Source organism: Ursus americanus, chromosome 12 (assembly GCF_024610735.1).
Source record: "Ursus americanus isolate L20-20 chromosome 12, mUrsAme1.1.p, whole genome shotgun sequence".
Classification (NCBI taxonomy): domain Eukaryota; kingdom Metazoa; phylum Chordata; class Mammalia; order Carnivora; family Ursidae; genus Ursus; species Ursus americanus.
Window position 1 is genome coordinate 72,326,283 of NC_142138.1, and position 26,051 is coordinate 72,352,333.

Below are 26,051 nucleotides of genomic sequence, written 5' to 3' on the forward strand. Positions count from 1 at the left end.
TAGAGAGAGAGGGAAAGAGAGATAGTTTTAAGGAGCCTGATGTGGGTCTCAATGTGGGGCTCGATGCAGGACTTGATCCCAGGACCCTGGGATCCTGACCTAAGTGGAAGGCAGATGCTTAACTGACTGAGCCACCCAGGCATCCCCCATTTGCATCTTGAGACAAAGAAGTATCTTAATCTCTGAATTCACAAAACCCTACACATAACCATCATTCAGTAAATAAATGTTCTTAAGGTGATATTCGTGAAGTTATTATAAGAAAGAAATTTCTGTTGGGATAAATAATTTTCCTCATTGAACCAGTGGTTCATTGATGTGTTGGATCAATACGATAGGACAATGTTTTACAACTTTTAGAAATTATTTGTAATATTTTAGTAGGGGCCATGCAGGGAAGGAGCATAACTTTGCCTACCCTGCTAATCCAGGTGTTAGGAGCTCACATTCACAGCTAGGAGAGGCACAATTAGGGGAGTCATGTACATACGCAATGTTCTGCTTTGGCACAACAAGGAAAGAAGTTAAGTAAGTAATTTCCTCTGACAACTGGGATTGACTAAATAGACTATATGGAGTTGCTATCTCAGAGTGTGACTTACCTTCAAATATGCCACATCCTCGTATACACACCAGATGTCTCTGCTTTGTCAAGTTCATCCCCACTCCAACCTCCAGATAAAATATGTTCAGGGAAAAACAAAAAGCAGGAAAGGCAGCACTTGGGCTCAATGTTAGCTCCTTGGAGGTCTGATGCTCATAAATGCAAATATAGATTTGATTATGTACTGAAATCATCTGGTCCAGTTGCCTCTGAAACTGAGAGGCAGCAGCGGAGCCAGAACCAGAGCTCTGTCTTACTCCACTGCAAAGTTCTTGAGTCTGGTCAGTATGGGTGACTCCACCCTGGGAGCACGTCCCAAACCTGCCGCATGTGCTTACCTCTGGCCTGACCTCCCAAGTCACTCTCTCTCGAGGTGTGAAAGGAGGGAGCCCTTTGTCTCAACCACAAATAACTCATTAATTCAACAAATATTTTTTTGAGCACTTACAAGATGTCAGGCACTGTGCAGATGCTAAGAACATGGAGATTTCATTCTACCCAGGATGAGCGATACAGAAAAATAAACCCAAGCATGGTGTTATAGGAATATGGGATACCATGACAGCATTTCACAGGAAAAACTAATATAACCAAGGCTGAACATACAAGGATCCAGAACAAAGTAGCAGGGACAGGCATTAGAAAAGAAAAGAGGCCATTCCTCTTCTAACAAGGAGATCATAAAGATGGTTGCAGGCATAAGTAGGTTTAAAGACCTGGTAATGGGAAGTGGAAGTGACTTACACTTGAAGCTACTCTCTGACCCTGGGAGTAGAAGCAGTATCATCTATTTAGAGGCAGCAAAGAGTATTTGGAAGGTTCCAGAGAAGAGAAAAGGCATGATGTGTGTGTGTGTGTGTGTGTGTGTGTGTGTGTGTGTGTGTGTGTGTTGAACACAGAGAACTATATGGAATCACCAAGCAGTGTTTAGGTTCAGCCTGGATGGATGGTCATGATCTTACGATGATGCCAGCCTGCCAAAGTGTCTTTTTTAATTTTGTTTTTGTATTTATAGCAACTAGGCATAACAGGGAGGAATTAGCCAGGGTTGGGATTTTGTCAGTCAAGTGCATTAATAAGCCAAAGGAGCAAGAAAATTTATTATATTGGTAAAAAAGTGGTTGAAATGATAAACTAAGCAAAATGGGTGGTAAGTGGCATGAAGAAGGGATCTGGTGGGCAGAGAGGTAGTAGATTCCGGTGGACATGACCAAGCAGGTAGAAAAGAAGGGACTAAGGTCAAAGAAAGGGGTGCCTGGCTTCCAGTTCAGACACTGCACAACTTTGAGCATCTCCTTTGTCCTCTCTTGCTCTCAGTTCTTCATCTATGTGTGGAGTGTAGGTACAGGACTGAAATCCTTTCCAGCGGGGCCTTTTACCCATGATGCTACATTGTTGGTCTATGTCTTATGCACTCTGTGATCTGAATCAGTAACAACCCAGGGATATTTAAATTATTGATTCTGAACTGGTTATGGAACCTACAGAAACTCCCACTATTCTATGTTGATCTAACACTTGTGGCCTTAGATTTTCATCTAAAGCTTGCATTGGATTCCTGCGGAAACCCTAAGTTCGGTCCCCAAGAGTGGCCATTATAAACTCCCTTGTAAATCATGATCTTCTTATCTTTATGGAAATACTTCTAACTTTTACAGAGGGACAGGATGCTCTGGGAAGATACTCATGAGGACGCAGTAGTGATCCAGTGTGATAAAGTGGCAGAATGACAGAGAAACACAGGAATGTGGGATGTTGTCCTCATAACCACCTGGTTGGGAAGAGCTTTTACATCGTTGTGGCTCATTCCCTTAAGTTGGGTGCAGGATGTGTATAAAAGGCCTCCTCACTTCACTTGACCTACCCATTGCTTACCCGACATTGGGAAAACAAGGTAAGTGTCCTTACCAATCTGAGGGCAGTTTGGGGATAGCTGGGATTGCTACGCCTCAGCTCAATGGGACAAGCCACTCCAGGTTGGAGAGAATGGGAACTAACTGGTAATGGCAGGGAGATCAGGCTCAAGGAAATCATCGGTTGGCTCAGAAGTAGCCATCTCAGAAGGAGTGAATGTTAACTGAGATTGGGGTTGGTAGGGGAAGCTAGTTTGTAGGACAAGAGATACACACACAGGGCCAAAAAGTACAAATGAAGGCAGAGCCCATGATGTAAGAAAGAAAAAAAAAGGAGATGAAAAAGACGGGTGGTGTAACCCTGGACTCAGGCTAACTATGTGGTTTCTAGAATGCATAAATTGGAGTACATCATAAAAATAATTTAAGACTTTAGAAACTATCCAACTTTCTGCCTTGGAAGTCAGGAGTCTTGGGAGAACCAGGACAGGTAGGAGAAGTTGTTACCAAATTTGAATACCCCTGCCTGATTCCTCCTATGCCAGGAAAGTAGGACTTCTCCACTATAAAGATATGGGTCCGGGAGCCATAGAATCAGTTATAGAACTTCGGACTCTGGAGAAAAATAGTGATACAAATAGAGTTTATAGTCACTGAACTTTCAAAATATCTGCATTGCTTTTTAGAGTAACTGAACTTTCTGTAAGATGTCCTGCCAGCAAAACCAGCAGAAGTTCCACCTCCCTGCCAAGTACCTCCCCAAGTGCCCACCCAAGTGGCTACCTCAGGCCCTGCAGGACCCACAGGCTCCGCAGGCCTCAGTTCCTTGCCCAGCTCCCTGCCCAGCTCCCTGCCCCCCACCTGCCCCCTCCTGTTGTGTCCCCAGTTGCTGTATCACTGGCTTTGGAGGCTGCTGCTCTCTGGGGTCTCATGTGTTTCCAGGAGTCTGTCTAGGCCAGCCCCAGCCTTCGAACTGCTGGGAGAGGGAGTCTTCTGGGTGTTCCAGTTGTTGTCATGGATTTCGGGGTGGCAGCTGACCTGCAAGTTTTGAGGAACCAAAGATCCATAGCCAAGGACGAGCATGGAGTTGACGACTTTCCTCACTCTCACCCTGTTCTCCCTTCTCCTCCTGAACTAAGTTGCCTAGATATGTACTTAATGGATTTTTTTTTGCTGAGAACCTCAGACCTCTTGGCCTTGGCTTTGGACCTACATCAAGGAGACCTGAATGCTATAGAATACTCTGCTTTCCAAAGCCTTGTCAGCATGCAAAAATAAAGCCTGTCTTTCCTGCACTCTGAGTTCTTTGGTGTTTGTTGATGCCCCATCCTCAGCTCAGAGGAGCTCCCATTAACCTGGATTCTTTAAGTAGACCCCACAATGAACCAGACAGATGGGAAGTTCCCACCAAGGGAGGTCCCAGACCTGAGCCATCTGAGAGGAAAGATCCAGAGGGGAGTAATGGGGTGCTCCCAAAACATCAGCTACCCTGTTTCACTGCTGCTGCTGCCACCATCTGTGAGGTTTCTTCCTCCCCATTAAAGACACTGTGCTCCTCAGCCCCAGAATTTAGCCTCTAGACCTTTCTGATGTGAGGTAATCCTATGCTTAAGAAAAAATAGCACAGGGGTACTTGTCGTTTTTAGATCTTAGTTCAAAAATCTACAGCAAATACCTTCCTTGAGCATATCCACGTGACTGAGGCCCTCACTACTTCTCTTCACACAGGAGCCAGAGTCTACCCAGTGGCCCAGTTAGCATAATTCTCTTGATCGACTTTTGCTATGTACCATTTGTGGTTTCTTTTCTCCTTGTATTCAATGGGGCAAGTGGCATGGGTTTGGGGGCAAGTTCTTAAAGCTCTGTTCTTTCTAACCCAACACAGGCCAAAGGCAACAGCAATGCTTGTGTCCATCCTTCAGGACTAGAGTTCTTAGCTACAGGATAGAGACACTGGTGCCTTGGGGCCAGTAGGAGACGAAGGATGGGACTATGATCAGTACCCCAGAAGTAACACATAATCCATACCTTAGATCAACCAAGCCACAGCTATGTGAACAACTGGGCTCCTGTGGTAGAGTGAGTCTCACACGTGAATGCCATCTGCTAGATGTGCTGTAGCAGAAGAGAGATTGAAGGTTGCCACTTCTGGCCATCCTCTTGCATCAAAATAAATTATTAGAAGTCTTGGCTGGCCAGGGGCATACAGGTCACTGAGAGCTTTGGGTTTTAGCATGAAAGTGGACCTGATCACCTTCTTTTACATCCCAATCAGCCCTCAGTCTGAGGATCAGTAGTTTTCAGCCTCTGACAAAGGCAACAATAGTCATCCAGAGAGGTATTTCAGAGATTCTTTAGATGTCTTTGAGAGGGAAATTTGTGTGTGTGTGTGTGTGTGTGTGTGTGTGTGTGTGTTTATTTTAAATAGTGTAATAATATTCAGCATGCTTACTTAGAAGTGTTAAATAGCCAGTGATAAATGGTAACACCTTGGAGGTTATCAGGCTCTCCAGGCAATCTGGGTCAGGAGCATAACCAGCAGATGCCGGAGTAGAGTAAAAATGTTATAACAAATTAGTGTACATTTAAGGTCTTAGTCATATTTACTGATTTAAGGGGAAATATTTTTTTCCCAACATTCTAGTTTTATTTTTTGAAATAACATTCTCTATCTCAAACTTACTCCTTTCCTCTGGAGAAAGAGTGAGTGATCTGACAGGTGAGATAGCAAGTCCTTTACAATTGTATGTGCACTTTCCTGCTGTGCTCACTCTTGGGGGCTGGGGGAGGGTCCCTAAGGACCAAGCTTTGTCCCAATCCAGCCCCCAAGGCTTAGATTTTGAAATAAATATAATGGGTTCCATTTTGACCACGACACAAGTTACATTCTTCAATGCTTTACCAACACTCTGTCTTACATGGATGTCTCTCTCAATTGATTTAGAGTCTGGAGAAGAAAGGAATGTGATTAATTAACCCTCTCAAAAATTAAAAAGAGTGTAGCTCTGTGTTGGATCCACCTCCATCTTTTATATACTGTATTTAGTTACACACAATTTTACTCACACAAAATTGTACTATAACTCATTGCATTAAATGGGATACCAAGTAACTCTGGGTGCATCAGTGTCTCATGGTAAATTATTTTAATAGCTAGTAAACATGTCATATATAATAATATAATGCTAAAGCTAATCTTAGCACTGTATAAGTTTTCTTATCTGACTTTATATTTATAGATGCTTATTTTACATAAAGATAAAATAATATTACAAATGGATCACTGGTTAAAGAGAAAAATGTAGAAGAATAATTACTGTTGTACCAAACAGAATGTTCAGACTTAAAATAGGACAATTTATACAGGACTGGTACTAGGTGATTTTCAACTAGCAATAACCATTTTAATTATAGTATACAAAATTAATGCCATGGGCCTAAAATCTGACCTTAGTTTACCCTAAAGCAGTACATTATAATTATGTTTCTGATCATCAGGATTCACCTTTCACAGTGATTAGGAATAGGTTAAATGTCTGATATGTTTTATGCAGTGAAATTTCACAAGATAGTTTATGCCAGCTATTTCCTAACAATTATAATTTTGCTATAAAGTATAACATACATTTACATGAAATAGCTAATGTTAATTTTAAAAGTACAGATAAATTTAAATCTGGCAATGAAAATGCATTTATATTATGTCAAAAGTGGGTTTCCACATGAGAAAAAAACATAGACCACTACAGAAGAGCTTGTTAAAAATCACATGTAATCGACACTGTAAGAAGGATATTCTATGACTGACTGATTAAGAAATACAGTGGGATCACTTGCTCATAAAGAGGTTAGGAAAGATTCCAGTATGATATCAGCCATACTTCATGAATTATCCTAAAGGTCAAGATCATGAGATATTTACAACAAAGCTCAACAGGAGTATAGTTGTTAAGAATCTTTCCATTTTGCTTATTTTGCTACAGTACGTTTAGTCAAGTAGATATAAAGATGACGGACACATATCAACAGAAGAAAACAGCTTTATATATTGAGATCAGATTTTTAACACATTGTTAAATACATATTGAAAATGTAATGTTCATACTGATATTGCAAAAGCAAAGGCAAGAAAAATTGTGCTTTGTATAGATACTATCGCTAATATATGTTGAAGTAATTGTGTGTTGCATGAAAAATGAGTGTATTTAATAAAATGCTTATATATTGTAAAACAAGATCTGGCAATCATTCATAAAAATTTCCTTTAACTTGCCAAATTTCCAACAGTATTTGTATGAAATGAGAAGAAATGGCATTTACTTTTTTATACCACAGATCATTGCCAATACAGAGATAATATCCTGGCATAAATATTTCAAATGCAATAAGAAATGATCATTTTGTTTGTTTATAAACATCATTATCATTGGCAAAGTTCTTGTGAACATACCATAGTTGTATCAGTTGCCAAAATTTCCTGATTAATTGAAGAAAGTGAAAAAGCTCAACACATATAGTATTGCAATGTTACTACGTTTAAAACAGAAAATCTGGTACAAACAATGAAACGAATTTTTTTTTCAAATTTTAATTCCAGTGTAGTTAACAGACAGTGTTACATTAGTTTCAAGTATAGAATGTAGTGATTCAACACTTCCATACATTACAAAGAGCTCATCACAATAAGTGTACTCTTAGTGAAATGAAAGCTTCTGACTCAACATTGAAAAAAGTAAATTCAACTTTTTTAATATTGAATTTTAATAATTCATTAAATGAATATTTATTAAGCACCTACTGTGTGGTAAGCATTAGTCTAGGGGTTGGGGATATAGCTTTAAACAGAAAGAAAATAGTCTCTGCTATCATGGAGCTCAGAGTCTAGTGGCAGAATCAGATAACAGCTGTACACTGTTTAACTGTATAACGTATTACATGCTACCAAGTGGTACAGAGGAGAAATAAAGGAAGGTTGAGGGCATGTAGAATGCTGGGGGAGGCCTGCCAGTTTATACAGGATGGTCAGGGAATGCCTATGTAATAAAATCTTCTTTGCAGGAAGTGAAGAAGTAAGTCATGTGAGAATCTAGAGTAATAACGTTTTAAGCAGCAAGAACCATGAATAGACACTAGATGCTACATTCTAGATGGAAGGAGGGAGTGGGAGCCTGGGTAGAAGTAAGATCATAGAAATAACTTTCATTCAGTTTATGATGAGCTCACAGGATTTTGGCTTTTATAGTAAGTGGAATAGGCATGCATCAGAAGGTTTGGAGTAGAGGAGTACCATTACCTGATTTATGCTTTAAAAGCATAGTTTTGGTTGTTCTGTTGAGAATAAACTGTAGAGATTAAGGGTAGGTCAGGGTTCCCATGTAGGAGACCACTTCACTAATCAAAGCAAGAGCTAATAGTGGAGTGGACAGAGTATTTGTGCTGGAAGTACTGAAAAGTTTTCAGATTCTGGATATATTTTGAGGACCAAACCAACAGGATTCACTGCTAAATAGATATGGGCATATATAAAAAAGAGGAGTCAGGGACTGTTTCATCTGTTCAGTGGGAAGGATGGAGTTATTTTTTGTTTCGTTTTGTTTTGTTTTAGGATGGAGTTATTTTTTAAGAGATGAGGAAGACTTTAGGAGAAATGGATTCTGTGGGTTTGTTTGTTTTAAGGGAAGAGGCACACTTGGATACATTAGTCTGTAAAGAGAAATTTGGGAATCATCTTATAGTTGAGATAGGATGGTAACACCTGGAGAGTGAAGAGGAGATCTTTAATGACTGGGCCCTGGGATGCTCCAGTACCTAGAAATCAGGGATAGGAGAAGTGACCATCAAGGGAATCAAAGTGGAGTGGTCAGTGAGGAGGGTGGGAGCCAGGAGAGAGTGGAGGACACACAGGCAGGCAGAGGAAGCACTCCAGAAAGAATTAGTGCCCGCTCCAGCCAGTTGCTGCTGCTGGTGCCAGCCCCACCCATCATATCTGGCAGCAGTGAAATCAGCAGGACCTGGATAAGGGCATTTGGGGGAAGTGGTGGGAATGCAAGCTAGCATATATATTTAAAATATATTTACATGCTGATGGAAATGACCCAGTATAGGAGAAATGATGATTGGTGGTAGGATACTCTTGGGTAGATAAGAGGGGTGGGATTCAGGACACCTGTGGAGAGACAGGCCCCAGACTGGGGCAGTGGGCAGATCCTGCATGGCAGCAGGAGGGAAAACAAGAGTATAATGCAGGTACAAATGCAGGTAGGTTAGCAGAAAAGAGCATGTGGATATTCTCTTCTGATTGCTTTTGTTTTCTCAATGAAACAGAAAGTATATTCATCTCTTGAAAGGGAGGACAGGAAAGAAATTCCAGGAGTTTGAGGAGAGCTGGGATGTGTTCTGAGCTGTCCAGGGCAGTGATGGGTGGATGGACTTGAGACCTACAGTGAGGTTGTTGGTACAGTACCCTCATGATCATGTTCATGAAACTGAAGTGAAATCAGTTCGGTATAGCTGTGTGTTTTCACGTAGTCACTCTGTGGTTTGTGGTAGCTGAGAGTCAGGTGGAGCCAGCGTTGTGGTTTTGTTAGTAGAATTTAATGATAGAGAGAAGATCAAGAAGGGTACGGGTTAAGCCAATGGATGATGATAACAGCTCATGGGCAAGGAGAGAAATGAAGATGTGAAGTAATGATGCTCAGTCAAGGTGTTAGAGTATCAATGCATTGCTGCTCCTGGAAGGGTCGAAACCTCTCACAGTTGAGATCCTAGCGGATCTAGGGTTTTTGGAAATACAGTAGGTGAGGTTGAGAGGGTGGTTTGCTTGAATGTGATATTATGGAGAGGTTGCTGTTGTGAATAAGGATGAGGCCACGCTCGTGGGATGTGGGAATGGATGCAAGTAGGGTGAAGGACAAACCAATTAGAGGTGTAGAAGTCAAGGGATTATGAAGCTGATCATAAAAGAGATCATATTTGTGATTATTAAAATCACCAAGGGGACCACAACAGAAACAGTGAGGGATAGGCTAACTGTGGGCCAAGTGCTAAATGACAGGTGGGAATCTGCAATGGGCGACAGCAGGGAGTGGTGTCAGGGACATCTGACCCACTCCTAGGCCCAGTGATTATAATGTGTGTGGATGGGAAGACAGCCATCTCAGGTAGGACTGTGAAGCTAATGGGGCCCCATTAGGGAATGTGTGACCTGTGAAGAAGGGAGGAATCTAGTGTCACTGAGACACGTGAGCAGTGAGAGCAGGATGGGGTCAGGGCCAAGAGTCCTCCAGGTAGAGTGGAGTAGAAGGCCATTAGTGCTGGGGAGCAAACGGCTGGGTGAGCAGAACTTGCCTGCCCACTGCCCCCACTGCCACCATTTCTGCTGGTTGTAGCTGAATTTCTTTCAAGGACTAAGAACTAAGGACCAAGGATTCTTAGCATGTTAAGAACAGCATTGAGGATTATCTCATAGTTTTCTATACATTCAAGGATTCTATCATACTGTAGTTTGTCACATCACACCATATCATACAATAGAATTCTCCACTCAACAACATTTATTTACATTGTCTGACATACTACATTTAGTATTCTTTTAACTTTAGACTTTCCAGTTAAGGAATGTGAGCAGGTCTTAGGTATTGCTACTGACAGTCCCCAAACCCTCTATGACTCTTTTTTCAAATGTTGAGATTAGTCAAATAGAAAAATAGGCTGAGGGGTGACTGGGTGGCCATCACTTAAGCCTTGGACTCTTGGTTTCTGCTCAGGTCATGGTCTCGGGGTCGTGAGATCAAGCCCTGAGATGGGCTCCAAGCTGAACGGTTTCTGCTTAAGATTCTGTCTCTTGCTCACCCTCTGTCCCACCCCACCACCCAGTCACGGACTCTCTCTAAAATAAATACATAAAATCTTTTAAAAAAAGGGGGAGGGCTAAAATTGAAAATGGAGCTGCTGAAAACAAAGAAACAAACAAACTCCAACAACGGTTGGTGTTAACTGGTAAGGTGGGCTTCCCTGGCACTCCCTGGGGTTGAGCAGTACACAGTCTGCACAACTCTGAGCAGAGGCCTGGTTACTATTTGCAAAGCAGTGATTATGATTTTACCAATCCTGTCCAACTAGAAAAAAAATCCAGAAATAAAGTGGATACTAAAATCAATAATAAGGCTGCAACAGTCTTCCACAATCTACTAATTAATTTTTTTGCGTGTTCATCAAAATAGCCCAATTTCTTTAAGTTGATTGATGCAAATTCCAATGTGAAGAAAACTTAAATGAATAAACTCTTGTCAGTTTTATATATAGTGGCACCAATGTAAGATTTTGTTTGAAAAATGGTTGCAGTTGTTAAAATATTTGAAAGCTTCCAAAGAATATTAGAGATTCCACGCTATGTCAATAGGGATTCTATTTTTTAAATTTGCAAGTAATATTTTTCTTTGAAAATATTGTGAATAATATAAGTATCATCGTAATATTAATGGTATTTATATTATTTTTATTCTTAGTATGCAATCTGCATTTAAGAAAATAACATGCCAAATCAGAGAAAGCCAGGGAGTCACCGACAGACTATCTGACCAGGGAGCACATGACCTTTTACCTGGATACTAATGCACACGTAGAATTTCTGGTTAATATCTGCCTTGATGTATATTGTCTAAAGGATGGGAAGACTTATTAATGTTATTTATCTTATTTTACAATATCAGCATATACCTGAGACACTATTCAAGGTCATTATATATTGGGCATTTTACTACACAACTATTTCCCCTTTGATGTGTTAGTGAGAAAATAAATTTGTGGGACCTTTGTTTTTTTTCTCTACTTTAATGCAAGAGGGCATTATGTGTTTTTCTTGAACAAAATTAAATGCATTCTTCCATTATTAAGTTAGAATATTACATATGCGAAAAAGATGGCAGAGGAGTATGGGACCCCTGTTCAGCAGGTCCCCTGAGTCAAGCTGGATATGTACCAGACCATCCTGAAAACTCATGGAATCAGCCTGAGACACAGGAAGATACATCTGGATCTCTACAAACAAATATCTCCAGTGCTGAATATTGAGGTATGAACAGGGGAGCTGTAAATCCATGCACAGATATCGAAATATAAACAGAAGGGGGAGGGAGCCGCTGCGCTCGGGTGCTGGGAAGCAGTAGCTACCTGCTCCGGGGAGCAGGCCGGACTTCCGGACATGAGAAAGCAGACTGAGACCGTGAGCCTGGGAATGCTCATGACCAGACTGAAAAACGGAGCTCTGGAGCACGTGTGAACCACACTGAAACAGGGAGCTCAGGAGCATGCTCAGGAACTAGGGGTGGATGGCGGTGTTAGAAGCACAAAGAACAGAGACCTGCCAGCCCTGGAAGTGAGGGCAGGGACACAGGCTGTGGGGCGCACAACACGGGATGCTGCAGGGGTTTTAGCAGCACCGACAGAAAGAGAGTTAAAGTGGCCAAGAGAGCTCAGTGGAGAGCAGACTGCGATCACTCTGTTCTGAGACAGAGGATAGGATACAGCCACTGCTGTTCTGACTCTCAGAAGAGCCAAAGAAAACATCCAGGGAAAGCTGCCAGAGAACAAAAGCCCAGAAATACTAGCTCACATTGTGCCCACCCCCAACCCCCTTTGCAGGGGACAGGGTGACTCTACCCAAACAGGGTTGCCTGAGTATCAGCGTGGCAGTCCCCTCCCCCAGAAGGCAATCTGAAAAACCAAGAAGCCTACAGTCCTAAGATCCCTATAAAACTAGTGCAGAATACCTGGGTCCTGGTCAATAATTTGGGCTCTGGGCATCCCCGCAACCTCTCCTCATCAGAATGACAAGGAGGAGAAATCCTGCCCAGCAAAGAAAAGATAATGAGTCTGTGACCTCTGCCACAGAACTGATGGATATGGATATAACCAAATTGTCAGAAATGGAGTTCAGAGTAACAATGGTCAAGATGATGTACACGCTTGAAAAAAATATTAACAAAAATACTAAAGAGACTATAGAATCTCTAAGGGCAGAAATGAGAGTGAATCTGGCAGAAATTAAAAATGCTAAAATCAAATGCAGTCAAAACTAGATGCTCTGACGGCCAGGGTAAATGAGGCAGAAGAACGAATTAGTGAATTGGAGGATGGGATGGTAAAAGAGAAAGTTAAAACAGAAACGTGGCTCAAAAAAAATCCAGTCTCACGAATATAGGTTACGGGAGATTACTGACTCAATGAAACGTTCCAATGTCAGAATCATCTGCATCCCTGAGGGGGTGGAGAAAGAGAGAGGTCTAGAAGAGATATTTGAACAAATTGTAGCTGAGAACTTCCCTAATCTGTCAAAAGAAATAAACATTCATGTCCAAGAGACAGAAAGGACCCCTCCCAAGGTCGACCATGGCAAACCTACACCACGTCACCTCATAGTGCAATTCTCAAATAGCAGATCCAAAGATACAGTATTGGAAGTGGCCAGGGCAAAAAATTTCTCATGTACAGAGGAAAAAATATCAGAATAATGTCAGACCTGTCTACAGAGACATGGCAGGCTAGGAAGGGGTGGCAGCATATTTTCAAAGCTCTATCAGAGAAAAAATACACCAAGGATCCTTTATCCAGCAAGGCTGTCGTTCAGAATTGATGGAGAGACAAGTACCTTCCAGGATCGGTAGAAACTGAAGGAATTCATAATCACCAAACGAGCCCTATGAGAGATATTAAGGGGGGTTCTATAAAAGTAAAAAGGCCCCAAGAGTGATACAGAACAAAAATTTTAAATCTATAGGAACAAAGACTTCACAGGCAGCATGACATCATTAAAATCATATCTCTCAATAATCACTCTCAATGTGAATGGCCTAAATGCTCCCCCAAATGCCACAGGGTTGCAGATTGCATAAAAAGACATGACCCATCCTTTTGCTGTCTACAAGAGACTCATTTTGAATCTAAAGATACAACCAAACTGAAAGTGAAGGGATGGAAAATTTTTTTCATGCCAATGGACCTCAAAAGAAAGCTGGGGTAGCAAATCTTATATCAGACAGATTCGATTTTAAACTAAAGACTGCAGTTAGAGATAAAAAAGGACACTATATAATTCTTAAAGGATGTATCCAACAAGTGGATATGACAATTATAAATATCTATGCCTTCAACAGGGGAGCAGCAAGATACACAAGCTAACTCTTAACCAGAATAGAGAAACATATAGATAATAATATGTCAATTGCAGGGGACCTCAACACTCTGCTCTCAGCAATAGAAAGATAATCTAAGCTGAAAATCAACAAAGAAACAAGAGCTTTGACTGACATACTGGACCAGATGGACCTCATAGATATATACAGAACACTACACCCCAGAACAACAGAATACTCATTCTTTTTGAATGCACATGGAACTTTCTCCAGAATAGGCCATATACTTGGTCACAAAACAGGTCTCAACCGATACCAAAAGACTGAGATTATTGCCTGCATATTCCCAGACCACATGCTTTGAAACTGGAACTCAATCACAAGGAAAAATTTGGAAGAAACGCAAACACTTGGAAACTAAGAACCATCCTGCTCAAGAATGATTCAGTAAACCAGGAAATTAAAAATCAATTTAAACAATTTATGGAGACCATTGAGAATGAAAACACAATGGTCCAAAACCTATGCGACACTGCAAAGGCAGTCTTAAGGGGAAAATACATAGCCATCCAAGCCTCACTCAAAAGAATAGAAAAATCTAAAGTGCAATTTTTATATTCTCACCTCAAGAAGCTGGAACAGCAACAGAAGAACAGGCCTAACCCATGCACGAGAAGGCAGGTGATCAACATTAGAGCAGAGATCAATGTATTAGAAACCAAGAGCACAGTAGAGCAGATCAACAGAACTAGAAGCTGGTTCTTTGAAGGAATAAAGAAGATTGATAAGCACTGAACAGACTTATTTAATGAATAGAGCAAGGACCCAAATTAATAAAAATTATGGATGAAAGGGGAGAGGTCACAACCAACACCAGTGAAGTAGGAAGGGTCATTAGAAACTTTTATCAACAGCTTTATGCCAATAAATTAAACAACCTGGAAGAAATGGATGCCTTCCTGGAAATCTATAAACTACCAAGACTGAAACAGGAAGAAATCGATTATTTAAACAGACCAATTAATTATGAAGAGATTGAAGCAGTGATCAAAAACCTCCCCAAAAACAAGAGTCCAGGGACTGACGGATTCCCCGGGGAATTCTACCAAACATTCAAAGAAGAAATAATACCTATTCTCCTGAAGCTGTTTCAAACAATAGAAACAGAAGGAAAACTACGAAACTCATTCTACGAGGCCAGTGTGACCTTGATCCCCAAACCAGGCAAAGACCCCATCAAAAAGGAGAATTACAGACCAATATCCCTGGGGAATATGGATGCCAAAATTCTCAACAAGATCCTAGCTGATAGGATTCAACAGTATATTAAAAGGATTATCCATCATGACCAAGTGGGATTCATCCCTGGATTGCAAGGGTGGTTCAACATTCACAAATCAAACAGTGTGATAGATCATATCATCAAGAAAAGAGTCAAGAACCATATGATCCTCTCAATTGATGAAGAAAAAGCATTTGACAAAATACAGCATCCTTTCCTGATTAAAACCCTTCAGAGTGTAGGGATAAAGGGTACATTCCTCAATCTCATAAAAATCATCTATGAAAAGCCTACAGCGGAAATCATTCTCAATGGGGAAAAGCTGGAAGCCTTTCCCTTAAGATCAGGAACACGACAAGGATGCCCACTCTCACCATTATAATTCAACATAGTACTAGAAGTCCTTGCAACAGCAATCAGACAACAAAAAGGGATAAAAGGTATCCAAATTGGCAAAGAAGTCAAACTGTCTCTCTTCGCAGATGACATGATACTCTATATGGAAAACCCAAAAGACTCCACCCCCAAACTACTAGAAGTTATGGAGCAATTCAGTAATGTGGTGGGATACAAAATCAATGCTCAGAATTCAGTTGCATTTCTAGACACGAACAATGAGACTGTAGAAAGAGAAATTAGGTACTCCATTCCATTTACAATAGCACCAAAAATCATATTTAAAAGCAAAATGAATAAAACAGGGTCCTATCCCCTGAGGGCTCTTGATTCTCCCATAAAAAACCCTTGATTGCTCCCGTTGCCCTCAGGCAAAGTCCAAACTCTTTCTCATGGTGTACAAGGTCCTCATCAATACAGCCTCAACCTGCTTCTGAAGCTTACTGGACCTCTTCTTTAGCCTCACTATGTCCCCTCACACTGGTCCGTGTTGTTGGGAGGAACACCCTTTCACACACACCTCCATGCCCCACTTCCTATTTCCAATGCCAGCTAAATCTCATTAAACATACTCCTTCCAGAAAGCATTCCTGATCCCAAACCTGGCTCCATGTGTTCTGTTCCCGTGGCAGCCGGGGGTACCCTTACATCATTCTCATGATAGAGGATTGACAGTTTACTGTCTCTATACTAAGTTGGAAGAGCTTTGGGCATGTGAATTATATCCTACTGAGCTTATATACTTCACGTTTAGGACAGAACCTGGTAGACAGTAAACGGTTTATACAAATGTGAGCTTCAGGTTTCTGTTTTAGGTGATTGAATGATGGTAGATTAACTACAGACCTCCCTTTGTCCTTCAGGAAAGAAAAGAAACAAGAGGAGTCAAGAGGTCCTGCCAGCAGGGAGTGCTATTGGGTCAGTCATAGTCACGGAATCCTGGGGAGAGAAGAATGGCAGTGTCACAGAGGTGTAGAACCTCAGAATCTGGGTGCTGGGAGGGAAGAGAAACCATTGGCTTCTTCAGTCATGGACTCACTAGACTGCTGAGGGGAAGTCATATCTGCTGGAACCAGTCCAGGGAAGACCATTTTTCTGTGAAGCCAAGCATGACCATCATAAATTGAGAAGAAACTGAAGAGAAGTAGCCAGACCAGGTAACCCAGAGAAAGTTTGTCTTTTGGGTCCTCTCTTGTCATTTCTTACTTGTTGAAGCCCGTATAATGTCATACATTGTGCTAAACGCCGAGAATGGTGGCAGGAAGGAGGTGAGGATGTCTGTGTTCAGGAAGCTAACAGACTAGAGAAGTCAGACCATTAGAGAAATCACAATTGTGTAAGAACGTAATGAGAAGCACCGGGACCTCCAGGAGGTTACAACCGGGGACACTGACCCTACGGGCTAGGGAAGTTTTCCTCCAGGGAGTGATGTTGAAGTTGAGATTCACAGGTAGTGAGGGGGTGGGGGTCAGGGGAAGGCTCTTCTAGGCCACAGAAAGAGCATATGCAAAGGTCCAGACAAAAGTGAGCAGGACTTAGCAGGGATCTGCTCTGAGCCCGTCTGATGAGCATGAAAGGGACAGTGGCTGAAGATGAGGCTGGGCTGGTAGGTCAAAGAGAAGCCAACCTAGCCATTCTCCAGGCAGCAAGGCAAGGAATGTGGTAGTGCTAGGTGAGGAGGCAGGGACCTGAGGCAACTGTCATTCCCCTCCCAGTGCCGCACTGCAGGAGACTGATTCCCTACCTCCTCCCCATCTTTGACATAGCAACCTTCCCCCTTTCAGGACCTGTTCCCAGGGGCTGTCCATAAAAGACTGTGCTCAGACGGGATGTCTATGGGGGCCCCTAGGTGAACCCGTGGACTAGAGCTCTGGGTGCTCTCTGGTGACCTGGATGAGAATTGCTTCTGTATCATAGCCCAGACTGGACTTGGAAGGATGGAGCCTGAGGAGCTGGCCTTCCAATCAGACAGGAGGCTCCAAAATGTCAATCCAGGAACCCTGTCATTCAGGAGGAGAAAGGTAAACTACAGACACAGAAGAGAAGAGAAACAGAGAGAGAGAGAGTGAAAAGCAGTGATACAGAGAGATGGAGAGGCAGAGAGAAGTTATAAAGGAGGCAAAAATAGTCACAGACAGAGAAAAGCGACAGAAAATGAGAAAGGCATTCCCTCCTCCCTTTCCACCTCTCAGAGCCTGGACTTCGGTTTGGCCCCGGACGACAGGGAGACACAGAGGATACCAGGCTCCCTGCACACGTGCACACCCCACCATGGCTGCAGGTGCTCAAACACACACAGGTTTTCCACCGAATAGCTTCCAAGGAGTCAGAGAGCAAAACTCCTATGGCCCTTTACTCCCCCCTTTTCCCCATTTTTATGCTGATGTCTCTGCTCCGTATTCATTTTCTGTGTGTCTCCCTTGCTCTGCCTCTCTGCTTTTCCCTTCCAGCCAAGTCAGGACATCAACAGCGCAGATCTCTGCCACCTCAGCTTTTTTTGGCATCTCTTGAGCTGGAAGGAGAGACTGCATTTGTCCCCACTCCCACCCCTTAGGAGTCCTGGTCCAGCGTCGTTGTCTTAAAACTAAGTAGAAAACTCTTCCTGAACGACAGAATTAATTCCTAAGTGACTGGAAGGCATGGAGTCACAAATTAGTTGAGGTCAACACCCCCCCCCCCAGCAGTCACTTTCCCTGAGCAGGTGAGAATCTGCTGCTGACCCAGTTTCTGCAGCCAAACAGCCAAGGACTTGGGAATGTGGAGGGCATAGACCCAGGGGCAGGGCCCTTGCTAGGGGATCATCCCGAAATTTCTTTCATGCCTGCTGCTCTCGTTCAAGAGGTTCACAACATGGTGGACTCCCAAGAGGAGGGACCATCGTCTGTCCTTCAGACAGCAGCAAGGAGCATAGTGACAGGCTCCTCAGGCACATGCCAGGGGCTCTTTCCCACAGGGAAACCACAAGATGAGGCTCTGCTGGTTCCAAAAGTTGAGGTGCAGCGAGCTTGGGCTGGGTCAGCATAGCTTGTCGTTTTGAAAGTTACTGTTTTCAGTGGGTGGAGGTGTCAGCCACGCCTGGCTCAGCGTGGTACGGCTTATACACATGAGCTGACTGAGATGGGTCTGCAGATGTCAAGAGCTGAGGCTGAGAGCCTGACACCTATCATCCGAGGCAGCCAAGGCCCTGGGTTTGTAGCGAAGTAGGTCGTCTGACAGGTATCCTCCAGGAACCACCTGATGTGAGAATCTTGCACGTCTTCAGTGAACGGAAGCAGACTTCTGTGGCAAGGAGGGAACGATACAGCTTCTGTCCAACTCTGGTAACCCTCAGGAAGCCTTTGGTGTAAGGGGGATTTTTAGGGGAACGGACTCACCCCATCCTCAGAACACAGATGGAAGATACGGCTTTCTAAGCATCAGGTGGGGCATTTGGAGCAGGACTGAGAGGGAGTGGCAGGATAGCAGGCAGGAATGAAATGGAGAACATGGAAGGGTCCTGAGGCCAGTGCAGAAACAACGACCTTGTGAGCGGGTCTCTGGCGTTAGAGTCTGTTGAACAAGTCCGCAGAAATCTCTGCTTGGTCCAGCCACATGGCCATTGTCAGAAACCTCGAGTCCTTTCTTCCTTGTGCCTGTGTTTCTGCAAGGTCAGGCACACGCACACACAGGTGCCTGCAGAGGCACACGCCCCAGATAGAGAAGAGGGTGTGCCTAGTGGAAAGCTCACAGCAGTAATTGGCTTGGTTTAAAAAAAGCAGTTTGGGCCAGAGGCTTATCTGTGGGTGCTGGAGGTTGGAGGGTGGTGGCAGCTTTACCTCAGCATTTGTCTGCTGTCAGTTGTTACCCGCCTTCCTCCACCTGGGTGACAGCCCTGGCACCTCCCAGTGTGGGTTTGGGACCTTGTGGGATGTTCCCACATGGGGGTACATGCTCATTTCCCCTCCTTCCATGTCTGCCCCAAGGCTAGACACCTCCCCAGGTCCCTCTGCCTGCTGACTCCTGGCCACTTCCAGACTCTCTGTCCTGCTCTGAGGCCCTGACAGCAGCTTTTATCCACATGCCATTGGGGGAACAGGGCAGAAATCATGGAGGGCAATAGGAGGCGGGGGAACTGCTCCAGGACCACATATTAGGGCTGAGGCTTAGGGAGCTGGCCCAGGGCTCTTGGATTTCCTGAGTGGGAGGAAGATGGGTTGCAAAGACAGAGTTGTCTTGGATTTTCCCACTCCTAGAAGAATCAGGAAATTACACAAGTGCTGAATGTTTGGGTTTGAGGACACCTATAAAGTCTCATTTGGCCTCCTCACCACTGGCACTGGCCCTATACAGACCAAGTGATAAAGCCCAGAGGTGACGTGAGCTGCTGATGCCCCAGGACCCAAGGGCTTTGGAAGGCCTATTGCTGAAGGAGCTCCCGGCAGCTGACTTCCCACAAGCTCAGGGTTGGGGAGCAAGGTGGTGCCTTTGGGAAAGGCCTGTTGGGTGGTCACACAAGGTGTAAGACTCCTGATGCTCCTGGGTCTCTGGTGCTGCATTTGAAACCAGACCGAGCATGAAACCAGACTGAGTTGGGATGGAACCTGGCTTGGATCCACTTATGGCAGATGGCATAGACCCTCTAAGCCCCCATTGTCCTTATACGGAAAATGGGCAAAAACACTGACCTTTTAGGCTGGCTGTGGTCATTCACGAGACAATGTTTGCGAAGTGCCTGACACTAGACCCAAACTCAGGCTACTAAGCATCACACTGTGCCTCATTAACTAAGAGACCTTAGGCAATTTTCTTACATGTCCTGGTCTTTCCGTTTCCATCTGGAAAATGGTCACCTGATGAGGAACTGGTGCACTGACACATGGAAAGGCTTGGAACTGAGAGACTGGCTTTTGCCCTGTCAGGCCGGTCTCAGTTTTCGCTCTGACGATGGATGCACTTGGGGGTTAGAGAAGGGGGAATGAAAGCAGGCAGCCCACTTTCTTTTTGAGAATGTTCTTCTTTTTTTTCCTAGGACCTTCAAAACTCCAGAAGATGTGTGACCAGCCAAAATCCCCGTGCTCCCCGCCAAAATCTCCTTGCTGCCCACCAAAACCTCCATGCTGCCTGCAGAAACCTCCATGCTGCCCACAAAAGCCCCCGTGCTGCCCGCAGAAGCCCCCATGCTGCCCGCAGAAGTCCCCATGCTGCATGCAGAAGCCCCCATGCTGCATTCAGACCAAGTGCTGCTGTCTGGAGCCCAAGCCTGAATGCACTTGCCTTAGTAAGGAGTCTGAGCCCCCATCACCCCAAACTCAGAACAAGAATTCCCAAACCCAACAGCAGCCCCAAAGTCCAAAACAGGGGCCCAACCTAGGTAACTTGGGGCAAAAGAAGCCAAACAAGTAGAGGGGCCAGGCCCATGACTTGGTGGGATCAGGGTAGACCTACATTTAGAAAAGCTGTCTCTCAGTGACAATCACATAGTACAAGCAGCAGCCCCTATTTCCCTTCACAGCCCCCCCCCCCCCCAGTGTAGGGAGGCCCCTAACTGGAAATGGAAGGCTGAAGAGACTGGAATCATCTTTCCTCGTGATCCTGACATTAGAAAGCACAAAAATAAAAGAGCATTAAAAAGAACCTCCTGTCCCTTTCTCCTTAATCTATGAAACCAACTCACCCATCTGGCCTTAATCCAAGAAAATGTTCTGGACATGTCATGAAAACAAGAGCCAGAAAACCAGAGCCTGGAAGCACAGGCCTCTGTGGGACCCCAGTTAGGGTGACTGACTGATTCATCCTGGTTTTAAAATGAAAATCTTGCATTCCAGGGACCCTTCCAGTCCGAGGCACAGCAGTGCAGTTGGCCACCCTTGGTGCAAGAATACCAGACTCCTGGGTCCCTGAGTACCATGTTTGATGGGCAGCAACAAGGGGGCCTCATGGCAGAGCGTGACAGCGTATGGGCTGCTGTGCCAGGTCTGTGACCCCCAATTATGCCTGACGCCTCATTACTCAGCCGGGCTAGCCTACCCACAGCAAGCAAGAGCATGTCCCTGGCAGTGATTCCCCTCCCCATCCCAGAGATTTTAGGCAGAGGTAAGGCTGCCAGGCAAACTCCATGGTGGCACAGGTAGTGCAGTCTTGGGGCATCAGTGCTGGCTCTCTGGACCTAGAGTACATTGTTCAACCTCTCAGGCTCCATTTTCTTATCTGTAAAATAAGAGTAATACTACTACTTCATAGAGATTTTATGAGAATTAAATGGGATAATTCATTTAAAGTGCTTAACATAAGGTTGGACACATGGCGAATACACAATACATGGTTCTCCTCAAACTTCGCTCTTTGCCACCAGGTTCTGACTCTCCTGCGAAGAACACACCATGTTCCAACAATTTGTCCTCAAAACACACCTCCATTAATCTAGGTGGGCAGGTAGAAATAGAGAAACCAGCCTTATTCACCATACTTGTAAACTTCAGTGTTGACCACCTTTTTGGCATGTAATTGACATATCCATCACCTGTAAACATTTTCTAATGCTCCTTTGTGTTTCCTCCCTCATGACTGCCCCTGCCCACAGTCCCCCGAAAGCAACTGATCTGCACTTGGTCCCTATAAATCAGTTTGCTCTTCCAAGAATTTTCTATTAATGGAATCATCTAGTATGTACTCTTTTATGTTTGGCTTCTCTCAGCAAAACTGCTTTGAGATTCAAACAAGTTGGTGCATGTATCAATTATTCATTCTTTTTATTGCTGAGTCGTGAATGCCGTCATCGTATGGATACACCACACTTTTTTAATCCATTAATCTACTGATGGGCATTTGGATTGTTTCCAGGTTTGGCTATTACAAATAGAGCTGTTATGAACGTTCATGACACGTCTTTGGATGGACATATGCTTTCATGTCTCTTGGGCAAAGCTGTAGGAGTAAAAGGACTATGTCATTATTAGGTGTTTGTTTTACTTTTTAAGAAACCACCCAAGGTTCTGGGATTGAGCCCCTCCTTGGGCTCCCTGCTCAGCAGGGAGTCTGCTTCTCCTTCTCCCTCTGCCCCTCCCCTCCACTCATGCTTTCTCTCTCTCAGATAAATAAATACAATCTTTAAAAAAAGAAAAAGAAACTACTCAACTGTTTTCCAAAATGGTTGTGCTATTTTCATTCCCACCAGAACTAAGTGAGAATGCCAGCCGCTACACATCTTTGCCAATATTTTGTATGCTCATTTTTCTAGTTTTAGACATTCTAATATATATGTAGTGCTATTTCATTGTGACTCTAATTTACATTTCCTTAGTGGCTAATGATATTGAGTATCTATTTGCTCATTTGCCTCCACGTATCTTCTTTAATGAATTATTTATTCAAATATTGCCTGTACTATTTATTGAGTTTTGGTTTCTTATTACTGAATTCTGAGTGGTTTTTGAAATATATATATCCTTGATACAAGTCCTTTATCAGATAAGTTATTTGCACATATTTCCCCCAGTGTAGGGCTTATCTTTTCATTCTCAGTTTCAAAGAGTTTTTAGCTTTGATAAAATCAATGAAACTATTTTTTCCTCTACGAATCTTGTTTTTTAGTGTCATATCTAAGAAATTGTTGCCTAATCCTAAGACACAAAGATTTCTTTTTTCCTATGTTTTCTTCTGAAAGTTAACTTTTGTATATAGTGAAATGTATGGACAAAGAGGTTCTCTGTGAGGGGAGGGGGCGGGAGTATGGAGGACACCATACGGATATACTGTTGTTCCAGACTACCCTTTCTCTACTCGGTTGCCTGTGCATCTTTGTAAAAAGTCAACTGGCCATATTTGCATTTATCTCTGAGTTTTTATCTTGTTCCATTGATCTATTTGTCTATCCTGCCACTATCGTCTTATTTACTATATAGTAAGTCTTGAAGTCAGATAATGTAAGTCTTCTAATTTTGTTCTTTTTCAAAGTTGTTTTAGCTATTCTAGGTCCTTTGCACTTCCATATGAATTTTGAAAAAAAAATGTCAATTTCTACAAAATGAAAAGAAAAGAGGAAAGAAAACCCTGTTGAAATTTTGACTGGCATTGAATTAAATATATAGATTAAATTGGAGAGGAATGGACATCTTAACAATATTGAGTGTTTCAATTCATAAATATTAAATTATCTCTCCATTTATTAAGTCATCTTTAATTTTTTGAAGTTTTGTAGCTTTCCATGAACAACTTTTGCACATACTTTGTCATATTTTCCCTACATATTTCATATGCTTTGATCATATTCTAGATGGTATTTTTTATCTTCAGTTTCTGTTTATCCACTGTTAGTATATAAAAACACAATTATTTTTGTATATTAATCTTGCATTCTGCTTATTAGTTTTAATAGTTTCATGTAAATTCCATAGAGTTTTGGATACATTTTATCTCTTTTTTTCCTGTCACTTGAGGATGTTCATTTTCTTCCTACTCTGCTAAGAGTTTTTAGCAAAAATGAATGTTGGATTTTGGAAAAATTCTGCATTTGTTGATATGATTATATAGTTTTTTTCTTTAGTCCATTAATATGGTGAATTATATTGATTGATTTTTGAGTGTTAAAACAATCTTGCATTTTTGAGATAAAACCTATTTAATTGGGTTGTTTAATCCTTTTTACATGTTCTTTCATTTGACTTGCTAAAATTTTAAGTTTTACCTCTATATTAATGAGAGTTATTGATCTATAGTTTTGGATTTTTTTCTTATAAAATGAGAAGTAGTCCCTTTCCTTCAGTTTCTAGAGCAGCTTATGAGAGAATTGGTTTAATTCCTTCCTTAGGTTTTTTTTAAAGATTTTATTTATTTGACAGAGGGAGAGAGAGAGACAGAGAGCACAAGCAGGGAGAACAGCAGAGGGAGAGGGAGAAGCAGACTCCCCACTGAGCAGGTAGCCCAATGGGGACTTGATCCCAGGACCCTGGGATCATGACCTGAGCCAAAGGCAGATGGTTAACTGACTGAGCCACCTGGGCGCCCCTCCTTTGTTAGGTATTTTGTAGAATTCACCTTCTGTGCCTGGAGATTTCTTTGTGGGAAGGTTTTTAATTAAAAATACAATTTATTTAACTGATTTAAAGTGTTTCAGATTATCTATTTCTTTTTGAATGAACTTTGCTAGTTTTTGTCACTTTTTATTTTATCTTTTTATTTATTGGCATAATGTTGTTGATAGTATACCCTCATGAGTTTTTAATACCTATAGAATTTGTAATAAGGTGACCTCTTTTGTTCCTAGTATTGGTGATTTATGTCTTCTTTTTTTCCTGCTCAGCCTGTCTAGTATCTTCATTGATTTTATCAATCTTCTTAAAGAACCAGCTTTTTGTTTCATTGGTCTTCTATGTTGCTTTCAGTTTTTGTTTTACTGATGACCGATCTCACCTGTATCATTTCCTTTCTTCTGCTTACTCTGAGTTTAATTTGTTTTTCTTTTCTCTAGTTTCTTAAGATGATGGTAAGGCCATTAATTAGAATTCTTTCTTCTTCTAATATGTGCATTCCATGCTATAAATTCTCCTCTAAGTGCTGTTTTAGCTACATTTAAAAATGTTTGATATGTTGTTTTTATTTTCTCGTTCAAAGACTTCCTAATTTCTTTTTTGATTTATCTTTCGATCCACGAGTTAGTTATAACTTTTAAATTATTATTTTCCAAATGCTGGGAGATTTTTAAAAGATCTTTCTGTTATTTCTAATTTTGTTCGTCTATGGTCAAATAATATCCTTTGTGTGACTTGAATCCTTTTAAATTTATTGAGTCTTGTTTTATGGACGAGAATATGCTCCGTCTTGATAAATCCTCCACGTCCTCTTGAAAAGAAAATTCATTCTCCCATCACTGCATGGAGCCCTCGGTAGTATCAATTAGGTTAATTGGTTAGACAGTGCGATTCAAGTCTTCTGTATTTCTACTGAGTTTACAGCCCTTCTTTTGTCAGGTATTAAATGAATCATATTGAGATCTCTGTCCATAATTGTGAATTTCTCTATTGTTTCTTGTAATTCTAACAGTTTTACTTTATATATTTTGAAAATCTCTTGTTAGATGCATAAACACTTAGATTTATTATGTCCTCTTCATAAATTGCCTCTTAATTTTAAAAAAAATGGCCTTTTATCTCTGATGATATTCTTTGCTCTAAATTCTACTTTGAAGTCAGTTACCCGCTTCAGCTTTCTGTTGATTGGTAGAGGCCAGACATTTCTTTTCCCCTCACTTTACTTCTAACCTATTTGTGACTTTATATTCAAAATCGATTCCTTCTAGATAATATATAGTCAAGTCTTTAAAATTCAACCTGACAATCTCTGCCTGTTAGAGTATTTCGATCAGCAATTACAATGTGATTATTGATATGGTTCAGTTTAAATCTAACGTCTTGATACTTGTTTTCTATGTGTTACCTATTTTCTGTTTTCTTTTGCACTGAATCTTTTATATAATCCCAGTTCATCTCCATTGTTGACTTATTCTCTACAACTCTTCGCTGTGTGATTTTGGTGGTTACATTAGGATTTATGGGATGGGTCTTTAACTCAGCACAGCTCGCCTTCCCATTATACCCCTCCCCTGGCAGTATTAGAACCTATAAACATCCCTCCTTCTGACCCCTGTGCTAGTGGTGTGATACATTTCCTTCTACAGGCTGTACATATGCATTATACATATACATATTATATTCTCATAATGCATTGTTCTCAATTTTGCATTAAATAATCTTCTACTCTTTAAGTAGGTTTAAAGAGTAAGCAAAACTCTTTTGTTTTTATCCAGGTAG

General features: G+C 42.1%; 2 protein-coding genes across 2 annotated transcripts; both read left to right on the forward strand.

The window, feature by feature from the left end:
• The first annotated feature begins 3,164 nt into the window (after window positions 1-3,164).
• LCE7A (late cornified envelope 7A) lies at window positions 3,165-3,494 on the forward strand. Its single transcript, XM_045790647.1, has one exon. The coding sequence runs from the start codon at window positions 3,165-3,167 to the stop codon at window positions 3,492-3,494; it is 330 nt and encodes a 109-aa protein (XP_045646603.1).
• Window positions 3,495-20,295: 16,801 nt separating this feature from the next.
• SMCP (sperm mitochondria associated cysteine rich protein) lies at window positions 20,296-20,649 on the forward strand. The gene has a single exon (XM_045790646.1). The coding sequence runs from the start codon at window positions 20,296-20,298 to the stop codon at window positions 20,647-20,649; it is 354 nt and encodes a 117-aa protein (XP_045646602.1).
• Window positions 20,650-26,051: the final 5,402 nt, after the last annotated feature.

Coding starts and splice junctions, on each gene's coding strand:
- SMCP (XM_045790646.1), top strand. CDS start 20,296: ATGTGTGACCAGCCAAAATCCCCGTGCTCCCCGCCAAAATCTCCTTGC.
- LCE7A (XM_045790647.1), top strand. CDS start 3,165: ATGTCCTGCCAGCAAAACCAGCAGAAGTTCCACCTCCCTGCCAAGTAC.